Source organism: Phlebotomus papatasi, chromosome 3 (genome assembly GCF_024763615.1).
Source record: "Phlebotomus papatasi isolate M1 chromosome 3, Ppap_2.1, whole genome shotgun sequence".
In the NCBI taxonomy this organism is placed as follows: Eukaryota; Metazoa; Arthropoda; class Insecta; order Diptera; family Psychodidae; genus Phlebotomus; species Phlebotomus papatasi.
Window position 1 is genome coordinate 63141395 of NC_077224.1, and position 22523 is coordinate 63163917.

Genomic DNA, 22523 nt, shown 5'->3' on the forward strand with positions numbered 1-22523 from the left:
CAATCGTCTTTAAAATGTTAAAAATAATTTATTTGATAGTTTTTTCGTTATTTACTTTTAATAAGAAAATATTTTTATATGGGATTTTTAAAACTATTTTGTATCATCGTTACAGAAAAACTGGAGTGCACCGAGTTAGCACTTATTGAGAGCCAGCAACTATAAACTTACGTCAAATGACGAGAAGGACGGACATAAGCGGTTAGGAAAACATCGGCAGAAAACATAATTTCTAATTAATTTTAATAAATTTTTCAAATTTTCTCGATTTTGTATGGTATTCGCACTTTCACGATTTAAGTAGCACATTTTGCATTTGGGTATATTGAGATGGCAACCCTAAAACATTATACTTCTTTCGTATTTTAATAATTAATATTTCAAGTGGAACTTTTTACAAGTATTTAGATTGGACTGCTCATATTTAACACATAACTTTCGTTCTAAAATATTTATTTTTTTTGTTTTTATTTCTATAAGTAACTTAATTGCCGTCATTAATTGAGATACAGAAATGTCATTTCCTGGACATATTTTCTGTCTTTCCCTACGTTGTTTTTGCGTTTAAATGTAAATAATTTTATATTATACAACTTTCTAAAACATAACAAAAAACAGTTTCTATATTTGAGAAAAAAATGAATCTTTGATGCAAAACATGTTATTTTAGCGCGATATGCCACTCTTATTCTTAGAAAATACCAGTATTACACATAATATTTCTGGAGATTTGACTCAGATTTTTCACAAATGTGACACTTTGCATGGATTAATACAAGAACACTTTTTTTTTAATAAAATATTAATCAATAGTTAATTATTATTGAAAGAAATAGTTTTTTGTGCCTAATTATCATTTAATTTTTATCACTAGAATGAATGAAACGCCATTCTTTAATAATCTTTTTAAGAAAATCAGCAAAAAATATTTATGAAAATTTAAAATTAAGGAAAATGTTCAGTATAAACCTTTTTAAGATAAAACCGGATTTAAAATGTACACAATTTTCTATCTAATTATGTAATGAAAAATTAAAAAATCCCAAAAATGCTCAAAATGCCACTAAAATCGCGAAAGTACGATATAAATAACATAAAAATTTGTAATTAAATTAATTAATTGTATTTTATAAATTTAAATGCAAATAAATTTAATTTTAGTATATATTTTAGATTTATTATTAAAAATACGGTTAAAACCGGTAAAAAACCGTTGGTCAGTTGAAATTAAAAAAATGTCGTTATTTTAAAATTCAAAAATTGCGAATTCCCCACAGCATTTTCACCACTCAACCCCGAACAAAGTTCCTGGAACGTCTTGTGTCACGGTCATTAAAATTTCCATAAGGCAAGTACTATACAGAGTACTACTTGTCGTACTACTGTACAAACACCGAATTTGCGTTACTGGGTTTTTTTTGGGTATTTACATTAATTGAAATCTATCTGTTCGTGCACGACATCATAATAGAAGGATGTAAGATTCTTGGCTCATTTTCTCAAGACTCCAGTTAGATTTCAATTAATGTAAATAGCCAAAAAGAAACTTTTTTCCCCGGGTCATATATGACCCTATGGACGCGAAAGAGTTAACTCTAAAATATTGCAAAATATGTTATAATTCATCAGATATAAGATGAAATGTCCCAGGAGCAAGATGTCACACCTGCATTTCACAAAGAAAAACAATGTCCCAACTACATTTCGCTATAGGTTTGGGACGAAAACACTGTTACCCTTGCCGACAATAAGGTCATATAATGACCCGGAAAATTCTACGCGCTTTTCTGGAAAATTGAGAGTAGTTTATTATATCAAAATATGCAATACAGTAGACTCTTCGTTATCCGGCTGACTGGGGGACAAAATGACATTTAGGTTTTTTGAATGATCAACGGTTTTTCTATTTTGTGCAGTGTGAATTTATTTTCTGTCTGACAAGGAAAAGAGAATTTTCTTCATGGTGTGCTTATGTTTCATTTTTTGTCACAATTATGTATTAAAAACTTCGATACAATGTTAATAATACTTTAATGCACTCTGGACAAACTTCATGTTTAGTGAAAATAATTTTGAATTATCAACCGCCAGTGTTTGGCAGCTGTCACACGGATAACGAAGTGCCGGATAACGAAGAGTTGAGTGTATACAATCTTTAGATATTCTATTTTGTGTTTCTATAGAACTTTTTGCTGAAAAAAATAAATTAATATAAAAAATTTTGAAAAGAAAAGTCATTTCACAAAGTTCGTAATTAGTGATTTTTGATCTCAAATATTTCCTTTTCCTGAATATCTGAAGTCTTGAGAAAATTAGCCAAGAATCTTACATCCTTCTATTATGATGTCGTGCACAAATCGATAGATTTCAATTAATGTAAATAGTCAAAAAAATTGTTTTTTTCCCCGGGTCATATGACCCTAATGACGCGAAAGAGTTAATTACAGTAGAGTTCCTCAAATTTAAACATTTGGGGGGTATGACATCTCTCACCGTTTCTCACTCCTCAAAGTTAAACAATAATTTCAAAAACATAACGGAATTCATGTAAAATTCATACTTTTCCTAAATTAAGGAAAATAACTTTAGAGAAGTTTGTCAAATGAATTTGTTGTGAAATAGGTGGAATTTGTTGAGGAAATTAATATAATACGACAATATTGAGGAAATACTAGAGAAAAATAGTTCTAATTCAAACTCTATGCAAAATTTCTTTTGCATAACCTCATATTTTACATTTTGAATGCAACCGTGTCGTTCAAATTTGAGGAACTCGACTGTAGCTCCGACCCTATCGAATGAATCTGGTTGAAATTTTAGTATGTTATATATTGGATGAGTGCATAAGTTCGTGCCAGATTTCAAGTGCAAACTAAAATTGAAATTTTTTGAAGAAAGTGCTTTTATTAATCAATTATGTATTTGCCATCATGTTCGGCAATCCACTCCCAACGCTCAACCAATTTACGGATGCCAGATTCATAGAAATTGCGCGGTTTCTCGTTGAAAAAGGTGTCAAGGTGGTTTTTGACGTCTTCCACATTTTTAAATTTTTTTCCATTCAAATTGTTCTGCAGCGATCGAAACAAATGATAATCAGAAGGTGCAATGTCCGGTGAATATGGGGGATGCGGCATGATTTCCCAATTCATCTCCTTCAGTTTGGCCAGGGTCGGTTTTGCAACATGTGATCTGGCGTTGTCATGATGGAAAAGAACTCCTTTGCGATTGGACAAAATCGGACGTTTTTCCTCGATTGCTTTCTTCAATTCGACCAATTGTTGACAATACTTGTCGGCAGTGATCGTTTCGCCTGCTGGCAAGAGCTCAAAATAGATCACGCCTCGGATATCCCACCAAATGCACAGCAGTACCTTCATCGGATGCAATCCACCTTTCGCCACCGGTTCCGAACCTTCATGTGCCTGTTTCCATGTTCTTTTGCGTTGAACATTGTTGTACAGGATCCATTTTTCATCGCCAGTCACGAGCCGATCCAAAAAGGTTCGTTTTTGATCCGTTGAAGCAAAGAAATTGCTATTGTCATACGGTCCACTTTGTTTTTTTCACTCAACTGATGCGGCACCCATGTATCGAGCTTTAAAGTGTACCCAATCTTTTTCAAACGACGAAATGCAGTTGATTTGTTGATGTTCAATTCACTGGCAACCTCTTCCGTTGAAATACGCGAGTTATTCACAACTAAAGTGCGTAGAACATCGTCATCAAGCTCAGAAGGCCATCCACTGCGAGGTTGATCTTCGAGGTTAAAATCTCCAGAACGAAATTTCGCGAACCATTTCGTTACTGACGGAGTCCTGGCGCATGGTCCAAATAAACTTTGCGAATATCTTTCGTTGCAGCGCCCACAGTTTTTCCTTTGCGAAATTCGTATAACATAATGTGACGAATATGCTGTTTTTCGTTGTCCATCTTCCATGCGTCTTTTCACTAAGCAACTCAAAACAAAATGAAATGATTTTATGCTTGATTGACAGTTCAGACTGTCACCTTTCCAATGACATATAATATGTATACATTTCTTTCACGAGCGCCACTTCCAAACGGTTCGAACGGCACATAGCGGAATCTGGCACGAACTTATGCACTCATCCAATAGATGCACTTTATATCTGTCAAGCAAAAAAAATCAGTCGCTCAGACACTCATGACTAGGGATGCTTTGAGTTGGGACGCCTACTAAGTAGGATTTGCTCTCCTATTTTTAAATCCTAAAGAATGTCAGTACCATTTAAAAATAGGAGAAATTACAGTGCCCGCTTTGTAATCCGGATGATTGGGAGACAATATGACAAATGTCCGCTTCGTAATCCGGATGAATTCTTTGAATTTGTTCAACGCCTCGAAAATATAATACAAGGTTTTTTTGTAGAATTAGAATAATAGTTTTAAAGAAGATTAAAAAGACATAATTAGAGTATTCTATGATATTTTACTTTATTTAATAAGCAAAAACATCACAGGATAATTCATTTTCATTGCTGAACACACATCTATACCTGACATCAAAATTATTTTAAATGTAACTGTCAATATCTCATCCGGATTACGCCGATCCGGATTAGAGAGCGGGCACTGTTGTAAATCTATTTTCTGTAGTACTAAAATTTTATTAAAAATACTTTAATTTTTTTAGTAAAAATTCTTATCAAGTGTTAAAAATAAAAACAAAAACCTTATGAAAACGCTGAATCTGTATTAGCAATAATTATTGTGAATTGTTCGTCATAATAATTTTATTGGTTTAATGGTGCTATTCCATTGAAAAATGAACATTTTCTTTTAGTACTTGAACTGTTCTCAAGTGCTTCTGCATTATCGACTTTTCTTTGGATTGGTTTCTGTCTCGACTATTTTCTCCAGTCCTCGTGGTGTTCTAAAACCACCAAATAGTCATGACTCATGACAGAAACTAGTACGAAAAGTCGATTATTTAGAAGTATTTGAGAACAGTAAAGTGAATAAGTACTAAAAAAAACATGTTCATTTGTCAATGTAATAGCACCATCATGTAGGTGTGATAACAAGGCTAAAACAAAACTACAATTCTTTCTACTAGATTTATGTATTTTCATTTCTTTCAATATAGTATAATATTCATCACAACAATGACATAGTATAACACATAATTACTTCACTAGAGAATATTTTAATGACTTGTCCACTTTTCATCATCAAAAAATGGCATTATTTACATTCATTTCTCCATCACAAATCTCACAATCTTTATTTTTTTTTTACAAATTATTGCAAGAAAACAAAACAAAAAACAAATTCATTCTGCTTTCTATTTCACCATCTCTCTAAAATATTCTGGAATGTGTGAAATTTGCTATTTTTCCTCTAGTAACACTCATTTAACTTGAGATTTTCATGTTATTCTTTTTCATTTCTTTTTGTTTTTTAAGAAGTACATTTTTCTCTATTTCCAAATTGGACAAGATTTTTATTTATTTATTTTTTTGAAACGCTTTAAAAGTTTTCTTTTTCACAGCAAATCAAAGAGAAAGGAACTAACAGCATAAAATTGGGTGAATTTTGGCTTTTGCTGGAAAAATTTTGGTTTATTTTTTAGACCATTTAATTTAATTTAAGTGTCTTTCTTTTGCACAAAACTCCCACAAATTTCTAAATAGTGTGTACAAGGCACATTTAGTCAACAAGAATTCCTACATTACTGCAAATACTAATTCTTTTTGTTTTTCTAATTAATAATCCTTATTGCGGAAAAAATTGAATGTAACAAATAAATCCATAGGCCGACAGTTGATGAAACTCTTTGCTTTCCACCATGAAATTTTTTCAATGCATTCTCATAATTTTTACCTTCTTTTTTTTCTTGCCTAAATTCTAAATCTAGACTCCCAGGATATTAAGTGTGAACCCTGTAATTTTCTCTAGACTTCTCTCAAATATTCTTAAAAATTTATTGGCTCAAGTGGGGTTCATTTTTTTTTCTCTTTTCTCGGAAAGTTATTTATCTTTGTGCTATATTTAAAGAAAAAAATAATTTGATGGAAGCTATATTTAATACTGATGATGGAGATTGAGAAAATCAAGGGGTGACTTATAGAGTTATTACATTGAAAATAATAAAAAATTTATAACATTAATTTAGAAAATATTTAGGATTGTCTTTTCTAATATCTCGTTTGGGAAATTTTATATTAAAATGGACTATTTTATTGTATTTAAAAAAAAATGTGCATTTTTGTGCATACGATTTTCTTCAAAACACTCTATTTTGACGAAAGTTTTAAAAATATTAGAAGTCATTAATTGGCTTGTACAATACTCTGAACAGATCTTTATTTCTGAACGTTCAATATTCAACAAAAAAAATTATTATAGGAAAAGAAATTTATCAGTTAAAAGGATAAAATTTTTTTTTAGGAATATTTAGTACTAAAATATAAAAAAAAAAATTAGTAAGTGAAGATGGGGCTATATTGAGCTGGAGCTACATTGGAAACGCTATTTTTTGGATTGGTTTATCTATCTAAATTGTATTACGATAAAATCCCGAATCTTTTAGAAATATTCGAAAAAATAGCGTTTTCAATGTAGCCTCCCCCTAGGTGTTACTATCACTCTATTACGGCGATTCTGTAACTTATTGTTGTGGCTTACCTAGGGAAAGACGGAGGATTTAGTGAATACTGAAGATCCCATCCGCTTCGCCGGTTTGCACAACATAAATGATGAGGTGGTAAGGTTTATAATGACTATTTATTGACTATTACTTGAACTACAACTACACTTCACTTCACTTGACAAGATCCTCTATACGGCCACTGGTTCGGTCCACAGTTGGTTGCAAAGAGAATCTGGTGGTTTTTGACCAGATCTTGTGTGGCCAATTCTTGCAGATGCAAGAATGCATTTTGGCGGGAAATGGTTGTCCCAACACTTATTTATAAAGATATCTCTTCCGCTTATGCAGTTGATCTGTATCGCTAGACGTGAATTCGCGGTTTTTTTCGGACCCGAAAATGTCACTCAACAAGGACTCTCCTTGTATGTCAAAATGCTTAATTTTGTCGAAAATTTCTCACAATGTATAGAGGCCATTAGAGATCAACAATTGAGAACAAACAAAATGATCATGTCTATCTAGGCGAAAGGTCATATTGATCATAACCAATGAAAGTCAAGTATACATTATTAATAAACTTTTTCGTCAAAATAGTTCTGAAAGGAGCTCTGAAGCCATGGGCATGCAATCGATAAGAAACAGTGGACGTTCCAACAAGACTCGGCAGAGAAATCGAGTGTCAAACGAGTTTGATTAAAAAATAATAGCCTCCGAGATCACCGGATTCGAAACCAACTCTAGCAACTCTAGGGTCGAAAGAACACTTCGACAGGGAACCCCTATTGACACTTTTGTCAAAAAGTCTAATTAGCGTCGTTACGGGTGACTTTACACTCTGCTGTTCGTGAGACTTTCATTAATTCTAGCACTTATTGATAGTCTTCGCCGATCCGGTTTACCATGTCAAAGTATATAGGGATATGTTGTGTACCAAGTAACGTAGAAGGATCCTCAAAAGGATACTTGTAGTTTCAGTAATATTCAATAAAATGCAAATATAGGTATTTTGCTAAAAAAAAAGCCGGCTCTGTGAAAAAGTTATCTGAAGGTCTAATGCCAAAAGCGGTTTCAGAGTAGTAAATTGCCCAAATCCACTTCGATTTTGTTCATTATTTTTATAAAATACTTTTTTTTCTCTATTATCTTCCTAAGAACGCATGATTTATGTTATAAAATTGCGTATAATGGTCATTCAAAGGCTTTATTATTGAAGTATTTGGTTAAAAATTATCCAATTTTTTGGGAACTTAAGATAAAATGACCGAGATCTACAAGATGGTATGGTTGCCATTTTAATTTGACGTTTCTGTCCGCCATTTTGAGTAATTGTCAAAAGAAAAATCTCATCCAATTGAGCTGAAATTTTAGTATTTTCTAGCTGATGATGATGTTGATGATGCTGATGACAGTTATACAAAATGGCGGACAGAAACGTTAAATCAAGATGGCGACCACGTCATCTTGCAGATCTCGTGCATTTTACCCTTCGATGTGAAGATCTTGATTATCTTTTATTATCAGAAAGAAATTGTTGATTTTTTAGTATTTATTAAAAAGTGCAAAGTCACCCTTATCCAAGTGCAAGCCTTTTTTCTTGATTTTTTTTAACATAGTAAAATTTTATAAAATTAATGCTAGTGGCAATTCACTTTAACTATTTACTTTTATAGGGTACAGATGATCTTTTTGATTCGGTTTTGTTACAAAAATTTGAAGACTATTCATGATTGTAGTAGATTAAAGGGGTGGCAGAGCGTCCCATGCTTTGTGAAGTGCTTGAACTCGTAACTTAGATGATATGATTCAAAAGTAGTTTCGCATCATTTACTGTTTACCGGTTGTCAACCGATTTAAACCGATTCATAAATCACTCAAAAGATCCCTTTAAGAGTAATAGAATTAATTTTCGGACGTAAATTATCGGCTCATAACCGGTTCATTATTGGTTTAGAACTGATTTGAAAGGATTTATAAATCACTTAAAACAGTGCCTAAAATGCACCTCAGGAGCAATGTAATTGAATTTCGAATAAAAATTAGTTATCGGTTATAGATAGGATTATAACCAGTTCAGAAACAATTGGAACCGGTTTTATCGGAAATTCTTATTTTATTTTTTTTCGCTTTTATCGGAAAGTGTTCGAATTTCTTATTCAAAATGGTACAGAGTAGGGTGTCAATATGTTCTGACACGAGTTCTTAAAGTGTTAATAGGTGTTCCTTTCACCCTACTTCAGCATCTGGGGCATGCATAACATACATTATTTTCAGAAAAAAAAGCTTTATGCGACACCTATTATTTTTAGCACTATATTCATGAGCAAATGGTGAAGGTTTTGGGCAGAATCACATTGACAGTAAAATGTTCACCGTATTTCGTTAATTTACGCATTTTCATTGCAATTCTTACGCAAATTCTCGATTACCGTATTACCTTATCTCATACTCGGTGGCACTATGTGAAAATAATATAAGAAAATTGAAGAAATAAAACGAAAATGCAAATTTACGATTCTCGTACAGTTTTTTTGCTCACCGTTTATCGAATTTTCGTTTTATTTATTCAATTTTCTTATATTATTTTCACCTAGTGCCACCGAGTATGAGATAAGGTAATACGGTAATGAAAAACTTGCGTAAGAATTGCAATGAAAATGCGTGAATTAATTTTGTGTGGAATTTCACACTCTGGAAATTAATAAAGTCACCCCTCGAAAGGTTCTAAAAAAAAAATGAATTGAAAAAAATCATAAGGATTGCTCATTTTAAAATTCATGACTGAATTGAAGTATTTTCAGAAGAAAAAAAAATATGATAACAATAAAAAATTAAATTCTATATGAAATATCGCAGAAATCACTTATATCGTGTACTTTTAACTCTTATAAGAAATTATTTACAATTCATGGAATTTATATAATTTTTCTCAGCATTTTTCCAAACGATTCTTTTACTTTTCGTTTTTTCATTTTCTTTTTTTTTATACAAACTTCCTCACAATTTACTTGTCTTCACTTGCCCCGGAAAGAATTGCAATATATGGATTAATGTGTTTTTACCTAAATGTGTTTAATATATTTCTCTTTTCATTTTTTTTTCTTTTTGACTAATTATACTGTAAAACATCTAAGGTGGTTTTCCGTCCAAAACTTGATGAAATGATTCTCTCTGTTTTGTTTTTTTTTTATTTTCTCATTCGTAAATTTTGCATCAAATGTACTTCCTCGAGGCATTTCATTTTCACACACAGAACTTGTTGGTGAAAATCATATACCTCAGACTGGACTGATTTCTTTTCTTTTCTGTTAATTTATCGACCGTGGGTCTTTTCTCAAGATTTTTTGTTTATTTACAAATTGCTAAAAAGATTTCTCCTTAATCACTCAAATTACCTCCAATTTTTTTCTTCTTCTTCTAAATATATTTTAGACACAGTTAAATGGTAATTTTTTCATATTACTGATTGTCGATAGGTTTAATTTATTCATCTACTTTTTTTCTATTTAATATTCTTTCTATAATATTGTATTACCGTGGAAACACATTAACATAGAACTTCTGTGATGACAAAAGGTTTCAAAAAACAGCATGAAGCATTCAAATTTTTCATGTTCTGTTATTGTGAGTGATATTTTATTGCATCAATTGTAATCTCAAATCTCAAGATTTTTTTTTATTTTAATAAGTATAATTCTGATGATAAAAAAAATATAATGGAATCAAGGGAATTAAGTAAAAGAAGGTGAGTATTTTCGCAAAGAAAATAATTAGGATCATTGAACTTCGAGCCTACTTTTCACTAAGTTTATCTTTTTGTATTAGAATGTTCGACCAATTTGACAATTGTTAACCCAGTTAATCAGTATTTTTTTATTTATATAAGATGTCCAAACTCTTTCATACCTAGGAACACTGAGGATATTCCAGTCCATGACCACTTTTTAATACTTGTCTTAGAACTTTAGTCAATAAAAGTACTTTGAAATTTTGACAAATACTCTGGAATTTTACACATTTACTCGTAAATGTTTCAATTTTTTATGAGTTTACCTATTGGAGTCGCACTGTATCCACGAGTTCAGATTAATGTTTATCTGTTACGTGAGCATTTGATTAGGCAACAAAAAAAAGCAGAATATTTTCCTTCAGGAGATGACACGTGAGTATCACAATCCTTTGATCCCAAAGGCTCTAACGATACGTCCTGTCTTTTTCCAGAAATCATTCCGAATCATCGGAATTCTCATGATTTATTTTTATGTACTCTTTGAGATTTATCGCCAGTCGTCCAAAAGCTAGGGTAAGTGTACCAAATTTCGGCATAGTTGCATGCAAGCTCCAAAGTCTTAAATTTGAAATGTTGTATTTTTAATACAAATTCAATTTCTTATTATTTCTTTTTAAGGAGTGTTGCTTGGAAGCTTGTTTGTTTATCGTCTTTGTTTTTTTTTCTAAAATCATTCTTAATACATTTTAAAATGAATAAAAATATAGACATGGCTTTGGGTAATAGTTCCGCCACCTTGATTCTCATAGTTCCTTGCCCTTTCGGAATTCTTCTAAAGTCTTCTTCGCATCATCTCGTTCGTCGAAGCGATTTTTTTTTATATTGTATATCTCTGAAGAATGCAAAAACTAAAAATTCATGGAAATTTGAGGAACAAAAGAAGTGGCCGAAATTGCAAACTGGTCGATATTTGGTACACTTGTCCTAAATCGTTCTTTAAACATTCTCAAAGGAGTTCCAATATTGAATCCTGGGACATTGATCCTCCATAAAATATTTGTAATAGAAAGTGAGGCCTGCGCCGCTATCTCACATTTGCGTTAATATTGATGTTTTAAAAAGAAATTTAGTCTATTTAAAAATACTAATTAAATGAAGTTAATCTGGTATACTGACAAAAAAAATGAAAAATACAATTGATCTTTATAGATATTGATAGAGCGGAACAATCTTTCCAAAAGATCGATAAATCTGCATAATCTTTGCATAGACCGTCAAAGCGGCACAATCTTTGTGAAGATCAACAAATCGACATAATCTATGCAGGAATAATTTTTGCAAAAAATCAGTAGATCTATCTGCGTGATATTTCCAGGGACCGACACAGATCAATTGGCACAACCTTTGCAAAGATCGACAAGTCAGCATGATCTATGCGATCTATGCAGTGGATCTGCATATTTGCAGATATTGGCAAGATGTCAAAATCTTTTCAAATATGAACAAAGTGGCATAATCTTTCTAAAGATCGACAAACTGGCATGATCTATACAAAAATGACAAATTTACAAATCTTTATTTAATTAGGTCGACCGATCTGCCCAATATGTTTGTAGACATTGACATATCGCATCGGTATTTGCAGAGATTATGAAATTGGCGTGATTTTCTCAGTTATCGACAAATCGATAAGATCTTTGCAGAGGTGATATGATGACTTATTTTCGATACTATCGACTATCGATTCTGAAAAATTCAAATGATGGCTGCACTTCCTGTAACTAATATAGAGTAGTCCAATAATGCGTAAAAGGTCAATATTCACTTAATCACTGAGAAAAAAGAGGGTGCGATTAACTTTTTTTCCTCATAACTTTAACACTTTATAGGCGTAAAAATATATCAAAATTTCTAATGTTAATTTTATACCATTTTAAGTGTAAAATTAACATGAGAAAGGGTAACTTTAACTCCTAATACACCTAAAAAGCATAATATTAACACCGATTTCGGATTAATAATGCAGGGTAAAATTAACATTTCCGGAATGTTATTTTAACTTTTTCGGATTTCTCTCAGTGATCTAACAGATATAGATTTATCGATTCTATCGATTCGATAGTGTCGAAAACAGGGGCCCATCAAGCCTAATAAAAAGTGAAGCTATTTTTCACTTTTCCTTGTAAAAATTTTGCAAATATTGCACCGCGACTTAAACAAATTTGCTCGTAGCTCTTGTATTACTTTGGCGAACATTATAAAATATGTATTTTTAGATAGCTTTTAATGCACGATTTCGAAATATATCAGACTGATAAGTCAATTCCCTTTAGGAAAAAACTTGCCAATAGTCTTCAGTGCCTCTATGCAAAAACGTATGAAAAAATGAAATGTCGAGAGGCCCCTGGTCGAAAAGCTATCATTCCACCCCTGATTTCCACCGATTGACGTAACCTCTGATCAAAGTAGATCTGAAGAATTTTTTAAGAGATCAACTCTTATAGGTACGATCTATCCAGAGATCGACAAATCGGAGCGATTTTTGCGAAAAATCGATAGATCGGCAATCAAAGTGAACTATAAGTGGCACTTATCTACCGAACTTCAAGCATTTTCGCTCTCTAAGAATGCTCAATGTTCAATGAAAAATTAGAAGTAGGTCAAATTATAAGTCATATGGGATTATACTTGAGATATTTGGTCCACGTCCAAAAATTTGAACTTTCTCTAAAACTATGAGTATTTGTTTAATGCTGTTGTGTCAACTTTTGCCTAATGTACAATCACAGTTAAAATTTCTATGATTAGTTCTATGTTAATGTGTTTCAACTATTTTGTTTTTTTTTTTTTAGGTTTTAGGACATTGGATGGTAGTGATAGGTTGCAAACGAGGAGGGAATGGAAAATAAAGTATGTTTTTTTTGCGAGAGAAAGGGAGAAAATCGATATCTCTTAAGTCTGATTGATGATTAGGATTGTTTTTTTGGCTTCTGAAGAACAGAATTGATATGGCACCTTTGTCTATTTTGTACCATATTTTGTGTTTTTAAATTTATGCTTTTAAAAAAAAACTAAAATCAAAAATTTTTCTCAAGCGTCTTTACAACAATTCCTTTCGTAGAAGTCTGTTTTTAGAGTTTTGAAATATATTCTTCTTTTTTTCTATATCATCACACTATTCTAAAGAGGTTCTTTTTACATTCAATTCAAAAAGTGCTTTGCTTTTTCATCATATTTTTTCAATTGTTTCATCAATAATTTTTTTTTCTTATTTCCTACTATTGGTTGTTTTTCTTTATAACTTTATCTACACGATAAAATATTTCTCTTTTTTTCTATCTGTTCTAAATATGACACTGTTTCTATTAGTTCAGTAATGGGGTCCGAATGTTGGAGGTGAAATTGTTTGTTTTTTTTCTTGGTATATTGGCACAAAGAATAATTTATTTAATAAAAAGTAATCAACAATAAGAAGATATACAAAATAAAAAAAAATTCTCTATAAGTTGCTGTAAAAATTAGAATATAGTTTTTAAAAAAATGGACGATATGAGTAAAAATAAGATTTTTCGTTTTAAAAATAAAATTTATGAGATCATTCAACGAAAGGTTTTATCTTTCTTTTGGATTTAATAGTAGGAGTTTTACTCATTTCTATTTCTATCTCATCATTTAACAATTTAATATCAATTTCGTTTTAAAAGATTTTTTCTTCTGAGTATAAGGACTATTCTTCTAAAAAAAAAACTTACGTGAGAGGATGGATCTATAACACAACGTCTTTTCATAGAAAATAAAATAATATTGCAGACTGAAATCTACAAATTTTCCAAATTATTCCACATTTGGCTAAAACGTTTTCTTTTCTTTTCTCAAAATTTAAGCCACATTATTCTAAGTTTTCCTAAAGTCTCAATATATAATATTTATCTATCTCACTAAATTTCATGACTAATTTTAGTTGCTTTTCTTTTCTCATCCTACTTTAGAAATATTCTAATCAGTTTTAGTGTTTTTTTTTTCTTTCATCATTATTTCTTTTTTATTTCCTACAAATGGGAAAGAATTTCTAACCACAGATAATATTAAGTTTTTTTTCTGCAATTTCTTCTTTAAGTTTTAAAATTACTCCTCTAAACATTTCTAGAGTTGTGTTTTTTTTAGGCCATTAAATACTGTTTTTCACCTTTTTATCAGCTTTCTTTTACAAATGATTCTTTTTTTTCTTTTTAGAGAGATTCAATGTGCATTCCTGCACTATTATTGGAAGATGTTTGACTATTTTCTGCGCCAGACGCATTAAACAATACCAAAAATCCATCCGATGAGATACACGAACGAGATTCCGATTCCTTCTCCAGGAAGGCTTTAGCCTGAAGGTTAACCATTGAGGAAATGATAAGAGGCAAACATTCCTCTTGAAATTCATATCTCAAAAGTATGACAAATTGTAAAAGAGCACTTACCTTGGCTCTGTGCTCAGCCAGAGCATTTCTCACAGCATCATGCTGACGCTGCAGCTCATCACGACGCTTCTCAAAGGCCTGGGTCAGACGTACACGTTCAGTAACACCCCTGCCCACTAACGATGACGCCACCTCCCGCTTCATTCGCACCAATTCATCCCGATCACGATGCACCAGGGCCAGGGCTTTCACCTCATTCCGTCGATCCATCTGCAACTTCCGCATCACCTCGCTCGTCTCCTTCTCCAGCAGCGTCTGCAGATGAGAAGGGCAGCAATTAAAATAGGATGTGTGCGATAGAACCTTCATCAAGAAAATGTCATCAAGCGTGCGATAATGATTCGGATGGGATTCGTCAGTTTTCACAGGTTCAAGCTGAATGAATCTTAAGGAAGGATCTTTTTATCTCTTTTCTCTTATTTTGCCTCTTCTTTTTAACTCTTTATCTTTCTTGTTATTTTTCTTTTAATTTTTTTCTCTTTATCACAAATAAGAAGAGGGAAAAACCCTATTTTTTTATGATTCTTAATTAGACGACAGTGTTTTGTCCCTTTGCTAAATTTACTGTAAAAAAATCTACGGCAGTTATAAAATTATGACTTACATAATAATAAAAAATGCAACAAATTTCAGCTATAAGAGGTATTAACCCATTCCTTACCATGGTATTATACATCATACGCAAATTGAGTGATTTTAGATGATTTATTCCTGGGCAACTGATACTCGAATTGCTGTCGGGAATGGATTTTTAGTAACTTTAGTTCTTCAATTACTTGGGAAAAATAGTCCGACAGAGATGAAAATACATTTTGTTATTGTTTTCTTGTCTAGCGGAATGTCATGCAAAATTTTTGCTCAAAATGGCGGACGGAAAATTCGACATCCCGTCGAATTTATTAAAATTGGCCTCTTTCCTGATTTGAATTCTGGTTGCCAATTTGCTTTCTTGGATAGTTACTCTATCTAAAGAAATAGAGTATATAATGAATTAATGCACAGAATTTAAATTCAGTGACCGTTAAGTCGTGTGTTTCACACGGGCTCCCCGCGCACCCATAATAGGTAAAAAAATTTCTTTTCAAAAAATTCATCTATAATTATCTGTAGGAAACTAATCTCAAAAGGGACAGATAATCCTAACCGGCTTATGTAGGTGAGATTCTTAACGTGAGCTAACTCGGAGTGCATGCAAATTCGATTTAGAGCTGAAGTTAGGAGACGCCATTCAGTTATCTTGAATCAAATTCGTGAAATTATACAAATTTTGTATTTAAACCAAAATATCAAGGATTTGGATGAACTGATAGAAAAGTGTTATATGGGTGAAATGTAGACCAGAATGTTCTCTATAATTTTGCCGTAGAACTTGAACTCATCGATTACTCAGAAGCCAAGATAAGCGAGGTTTTTTGTTTCTTAACTCGTTTTTTCATCCAGAGTTCCCCAAGTAGTCATTTGTTGAGCTTCAACTATTTCAAAGAATTGTTGTATTTTGTGAGACTTTCCATTTAAACCCCTATTTTAAGTGTCTTGGTGGAGTAGAGGCAGTCAAATTGGCATTTGAGTGATTTCAAAGCGTTATTATTGGAAAAATCAATTTTTTCACACTTAAACGGCAAAATCGGAGTGATAGCGTAGTCTGAGTGGAAAATGATGTATGGACGAAATGTAGAGACAAATGTGCTCTACAATTATGTTGAAGTAATCATCAAAATCGGTTCAGCGACAGTCGAGATAATTGAGGTTATGTGATATTGAAATTGGTTTTTCGACTGTGGCGCCCCTGGTGTTGGTCCCACAAAGTTCAAATATTCTAGAAAGTTGTAGCATTTGGTGAGATCTTTCGTTTAAGCCCTCATTCATCAAAATCGGTCACATAGAACCGGAGATATGATTTTTTGAATTTCGTGAACTTTGACCCCTCATATCTCCGGTTCTATTGAAACCACAGCGCGCATACGCACCATTTTGGAAACGTCCTAGACTGGACTACAACATACTAAAATTTCATTAACTTGCACAATGCCGTTTTTGAGAAAAGTGACTTTGAATTTCGATGAATTTTGACGCTATCACAGCGCCACCTGTGGTGACTTTTTGAACTTCCATCTGAAAGTGCTCATCGAGACGAAACCAAAAAGGTAAAATTTAGGTCGCTATGTTAATTAGAATCGGAGATAGAGGCCGGTCAATGTTCGAACTTTGACCCCTTATAGCTCGGGTCAGGGGTTATGGATCGACTTAAGGTTTTTTTTGTTTGATAGGTATAATCAACGGCTACAACATACTAAATTTTCAGCCCGATGCACAATGGAATTTTTGAGTTATTTAACTTTTAAGATTTAAAAATTTTCTTTTTAAAAAAAGCGCCCCTAGCGGTGGTTTTATGAACTTGCGATGTTAGAAGGGGAAGTGGCATTTCACGAGAGCTTTCCAAAAAGCCCTCACTTTTTAAATTCTGACAATTAGAACCGGAGTTATGGCCATTTTAAGAAATTTTTTTTGGACCCTTATAGCTCGGGTCAGGGGGGTCGGGGGACCTTAAGTTTGGTATTGATGGAAAGCTCTAAGGCCCAGCTATAACATACTAAAATTTGAGTCCGCTGAATGCCATAGGGGCGGAGCTATTGAGAAAACAAAAAAAGGGGGGTCTTCAAAATGGCGGAAGGAGGGGTGGGGGGTGGGGGGTCTATGCACCAAGTTGCAATTTTCACCCGATATATAACCTTTGCCGAAAACCGCAAGTCGATATCTTTTTTAGTTTAGGAGCTATTAAGCTCCAAAGAGCGGCCGGCCGGGAACGTAACTTAGCCACATATATATTCGGAATCAGGAAGTGGCGAAACACATTTTGGCCAAATTTGAGGTCGATCGGACGACATGAAATTTTGTTAGGATTATAGTAGGTGAGATTTTGTTAAGAATCTCACCTAATATGAACATTCTATCTCAAGTATTTCTGGTACATTGACTGAATGGGTTAAGGACGAGTGGGACACCGGTGTCCCAAAAAACAAAACCAACTTAAAAAAAAGGGTGGCAAAGCATCCCAGGCTTTGCGAAATGCACTAACTCGCGACTTAGATGCTATACCTCAAGAGTACTTTCGCATCATTTACCATTTACCGGTACTCAACCGATTTGAATCGATTTATAAATCACTCAATAGATTCCACAAAATAGTTTAAAGAGTAATAAAAATTATATTCGAACAAAAATTACTTAACGGTAAATAACCGGTTCATTATCGGTTTACAACCGATTTGAACCGACTTATAAATCACTCAAAATATTTCCCAAAATACACCTCAGGAGTAATTTAATTGAATTTCGTGTAAAAATTATTTATCGGTTATGAACTGGTTCATTACCGATTCAAAACCGATTTTAACCGATTCAGTTCTGTCGGAAATTCCAAGACCTTTCCAACGAGCCCAATCATGACTCCATTCGCTTGATAAATGCACTCTATAGTGTTTTTTTAATCTTTGACCTTGAAAAACCGTTATTAGGAATTATTCAACGGGATTTTTGTCTAAGGACGAAATGTCCTCCTGGGTAATCTCTAAAACATATCCAAAAATGAAAAATCGCACGACGCGTTTTCTAGAAATTCCAAAAAACATAATTTTGGAGGGGAAGGGGAGGTGTGGGGAAAAATGAGGGGCATGTTAACGATCCTTGGGTCGACTTATGGGGGGTCCCCCGAAGGTCCCAAGTTGCTATCTCTAACCGTTTGGCCTCTAGAGCTGACGACAGCCGGACGGACAATTGAATTGAATTGAAAATATGCATTCGAAGTTCGAAATTTGATCCATCTTTTTCAAAAAGGTCAAATTTGGATTAATATAATCCTTTTATTTTTATCAGTTACCTAAATTAAAATTGACAAATCATTGTTCTCTATTTGAATTCGTGCAATAAAATTTATGGAAAATTCAATATTCTATCGCAAAACTTTCTTCTGGTTACCATTTTATGTACGTGTAAAGCGATTAAAGCCCTACGGAAAAGTTGACATATACCTTTCATTTCTTTATCTTTTATAACTATATAAAATTTATTTTATGAAAGCTTTTACTACATTACTCTGAAGATAATTCCGGTCGAAATTCCGAATAAGGAAACTCCGGACTGCGAAAAATCTGAAAGCCATAATCTCGAAAGTTAAAATCAAGAATACCAAAAAATCCTGAAAGCCAAAATCCCGAATTCTTAAAAGTGTTACTACTTCCACGAATGCACCCGCGATTGTTTGAGGTAAAGGGAAATTATTCTACACATTATCCTTCATATACTTTTATCCCTTTCTGGATTTTGAACATTCGGGATTTTGGCTTTCGGGATTTTGGCCTTCGCGATTTCGACTTTCGAAATTTTGGTTTTCAGGATGTTGGCATTTAAGATTTTGGTTTTCGAGATTTTCGCTTCCAGTATTGCGACTGGTACAGGGAGAAAATACCAAAAATATTGAGATATTTCGAAAACCTAGGCAGTTTAACCCTCTAACAGTATTTTCTTTAATATGCAAAAAAAGTAGTTAAATAATTTTGCCCAGGGTAATTAATGGTCCACTAAACTCAAAAAAAACCATCCGTTCTTCATTATCTCTTTTCGTTTGAGCGCCAGATGAGAAAAGGTAAAGATCGCCTGGAGACTGTCATTTCTATTTAAGGCATCAAAAGTCTGAAATATTTTTATTGAAAAATAGTGAACAAATAGTAAAATAAATGAATTTTTACCGTGTTTTATGGATGATTATCTAAGAAATGAAAATTTGTAGGAAAAAAAAACTTTTATAATTTTTACAAGTAGACGTTATTGAAGCATTGAATTTTTTTTGACTAATTGATTTTTAACTAATAAGTCGCAGGCTTGGTATGAAAACGTCATTTTCTTGTATATTTCGAAGGTACTTTGAAATGCATTGCTGATCTTCGGGTCTTATTTCACGCTGAGGGATATTAAAGGACGAATTTATTCTTCTAAAATTCATAATTTTAATTTTTTCACATTTATCAATAGAAATATACAATTAGAATAGCATATCTTTCGGAAAATAACATTCTTACCACAGTTAGATTACTTTAAAACAATTTTTTGCACTCGAAAACGAAAAATGATGCGAACGACATTTTGTTGTTTCTTCTCTGACCTGTCACACAAAACTGAAGATGGTAACCAAACGAAAGGTCAACATGAGTTCAGCTTCAGAAAATATGTTAGTAAGACTATAACTAAGGACACTGTAGATATTTTAACTTCGAATAAGTAAAATTATCGCACACTGAGAAAAAAGACGCTACCATTAACTTTTTTTCGTCATAACTATAACACTTTTTGGGTGCAAAAACATATCAACATTTTTTAATGTTAATTTTACACCTTTTAAGGGTAAAATGAACATGAAAGAAGGGTAACTTTAACCCCCAATACACCTAAAAAGGGTAATATTTACACCGTTTTCGGATCAATACTGCAGTGTAAAATTAACATTTACGGAATGTTATTTTGACTTTTTCGGATTTCACTCAGTAGTGCAGTAAATGCGATTTATAGAATAACCGTCTTGAGACGGTCGTACCTGATAGAGGGTTAATTCATGATCATTATTTTTATTAAAGATTTTTCTGAGAATAATATGGCAGTTCATACGAAAACTAAGAAATGAGAGGTAATCGTCTATCATGTTTTCAAGCGTTACTTTAAAGAGAAATATAAACGTTTCTCTATAAACTAAAACAAGTTTTCGTGTTCTCTGTAAAATAATACTCTCAAGCAATTCACCTAAGTTCTTTGAGAATCAAAATGTACAAGTATGAAAATTATAGTGAATCAAGACAAAATTTGTTATTGTACAATCAGAGATTAGCATGCAGCATGGAAGTTAACAAGATTCCAGCAGTGAAAACTTCTGTATAACAACCACAAGCTTTCGGGGAAACAAATAAAACTTGTTATATACTCTTGTAAATTTAATAGTTTAAATTACTTTAAATTTGCACAATACACACATCGTATACGTCTTTAGAAGCTTTTAATAATAATTTTAGTTTGAAGAAAGTTTTGGTGTTTTGACAAAGGAACGTATTGTTTTGTATCGTTTTGTATGGTACAAAACTTCCCAAAAAGTAAACTGAAGCATTCGCACCAAAGTACCTCTATTTATAAATTATGGAATTTTAATGGAAAACTTGAGTATGTAAATCATAGCTTTGGTATCGTTTTGTGTGACTCCATTGCATAAAGGAAACCAGCATCTTGAGAAGTTGGTAAATTTATTATATTTTACTTCAAAATGATAAATTGATAATGAATAAAACATTTGGAACAATTAGAACGATAAATTCACTTACCCTGAGACGTTTCATTTGATTTGCCTGGGAATTTCTCAGAACTTTCTCAGCAGTACTGTAGATTATCTCATGGTACTTCTCCTGAATTTCTCTATAGGCAGTGGCATATTCTCGGCAAACGGCCAGCAATCTCTCCGAGTGACTCCTTGTTATTCCTGCACGTTCCTCACCCTCACCATCTGGAGACTCCAAAATATCACTGGGACAGGGAGGAACCTGAAGATTCGTATCACTTCTGAAAATTTCAAATTAAATACAGAAATATTGATTTTAATCAAATTTCTTTAAAAAAAGTTTTCAAAGAAGTTTATCAACACTTCTTTTTTAATATAAGATGATTATATTAGTTCCATTTTATATAAATATATTTTTTCAAGGATACATCAACGAAGTGATTTCTTATTCAGACTTTCAAAAACTCTTCGCTTATTTTCAACTTTTATAAAAAGTTTTATTGAAATACAAATAAGATGATATAACTAACAATACAATAATATATTCCAGAAAAATATTTTCTTTTTAATTTTTTCTAGTAGTTATCTCTTTCCCATGAATTTTTTCTCTATCGTGAAAACAACTTTTTGATTTTTATTATTTTTTACTTATTTTTTTGTTTGTGCTCTATTTATTTAATTCTTCATGATTTTCTCTCCTGAATTATACACTTAAATGTTAAACTTCTTAAAGGAGTCGATATGAGAAAACTTTCAAAATTTCAAAAACGATTCAAAAATCTGTTGAATTACTAAGTCATAACTTTATTTTATTAGTATTCAATTTAAAATTGTTTAATTTAAAGTTGTTGAATTTCAAGTTGTTGAATTTGGAGTTGTTGAATTTAAAAATTGTTAAATTTTTGTGTGTAAACTCAAAAATTGTTGAATCTTCATTTTATTTCGTTTATCTTAGCTTTTTTTGCCTTTTTAGACATTTGTAATGTTTTTTCCTGTACTCGGGATCCTCCCTAATGTGAAATATTTACATCTGATGCTCGGATCTTCACGATATACTTATTATGCATATAAATATTTGATGTTCTATATGACTTTTGCCCAATGAAACGCATCTCGACTGAAGTATATGTCTTAAATGGAAATTCAACAATTTTTACATAACTTTTGTTTAAAAAATCAAAAAATTTGGTTGAAATACACAAGGCTTCACACTATAATAGTGTGAAAAATTATGATCAAACTATAATAGTGTTAATTGATCATGTGACAAAAAATACCGTAAAGTTGTGTATTATTTCACACTATAATAATATGAAAAACTATAATCATACTATAATAGTGGTTTTTTCAGAATTTTCCAACAGTTTTAAACTACAAAACATTATCAAAAATTTTTTTATG

At 32.2% G+C, this 22523-nt stretch overlaps 2 protein-coding genes across 24 annotated transcripts in view; both read right to left on the reverse strand.

Moving 5' to 3' along the window:
- Positions 1-2906: 2906 nt before the first annotated feature.
- On the reverse strand, positions 2907-3933 carry LOC129806741 (histone-lysine N-methyltransferase SETMAR-like). Its single transcript, XM_055855514.1, has 3 exons — positions 3813-3933; positions 3612-3759; positions 2907-3555 (listed from the first exon to the last, which is right to left on the reverse strand). The coding sequence occupies exons 1-3, from the start codon at positions 3931-3933 to the stop codon at positions 2907-2909; spliced, it is 918 nt and encodes a 305-aa protein (XP_055711489.1).
- A 1470-nt stretch (positions 3934-5403) lies between these two features.
- The window catches only part of LOC129807149 (1-phosphatidylinositol 4,5-bisphosphate phosphodiesterase classes I and II), a 204609-nt gene continuing 187489 nt past the window's right edge, over positions 5404-22523 (reverse strand). For all 23 annotated transcript variants that reach the window (XM_055856221.1, XM_055856232.1, XM_055856210.1 and 20 more), the window contains exons 18-20: positions 21169-21403; positions 14810-15064; positions 5404-14716 (exon numbers count right to left, since the gene is read on the reverse strand). In XM_055856221.1, coding sequence (XP_055712196.1) covers positions 14573-14716; positions 14810-15064; positions 21169-21403 — 634 coding nt within the window. In that variant the 3' untranslated portion in view covers positions 5404-14572. The remainder of the gene's footprint in view (positions 14717-14809; positions 15065-21168; positions 21404-22523) is intronic.

Bases quoted from the DNA above. Each gene is read 5' to 3' on its own strand.
- LOC129806741 (XM_055855514.1), bottom strand. From the start codon at position 3,933: ATGGACAACGAAAAACAGCATATTCGTCACATTATGTTATACGAATTT. The intron at 3,760-3,812 runs GTCAGTAACGAA...TTAACCTCGAAG, and splicing joins GGACCATGCGCCAGGACTCC to ATCAACCTCGCAGTGGATGG. The intron at 3,556-3,611 runs GTACACTTTAAA...AAAAAAACAAAG, and splicing joins CGTCGTTTGAAAAAGATTGG to TGGACCGTATGACAATAGCA.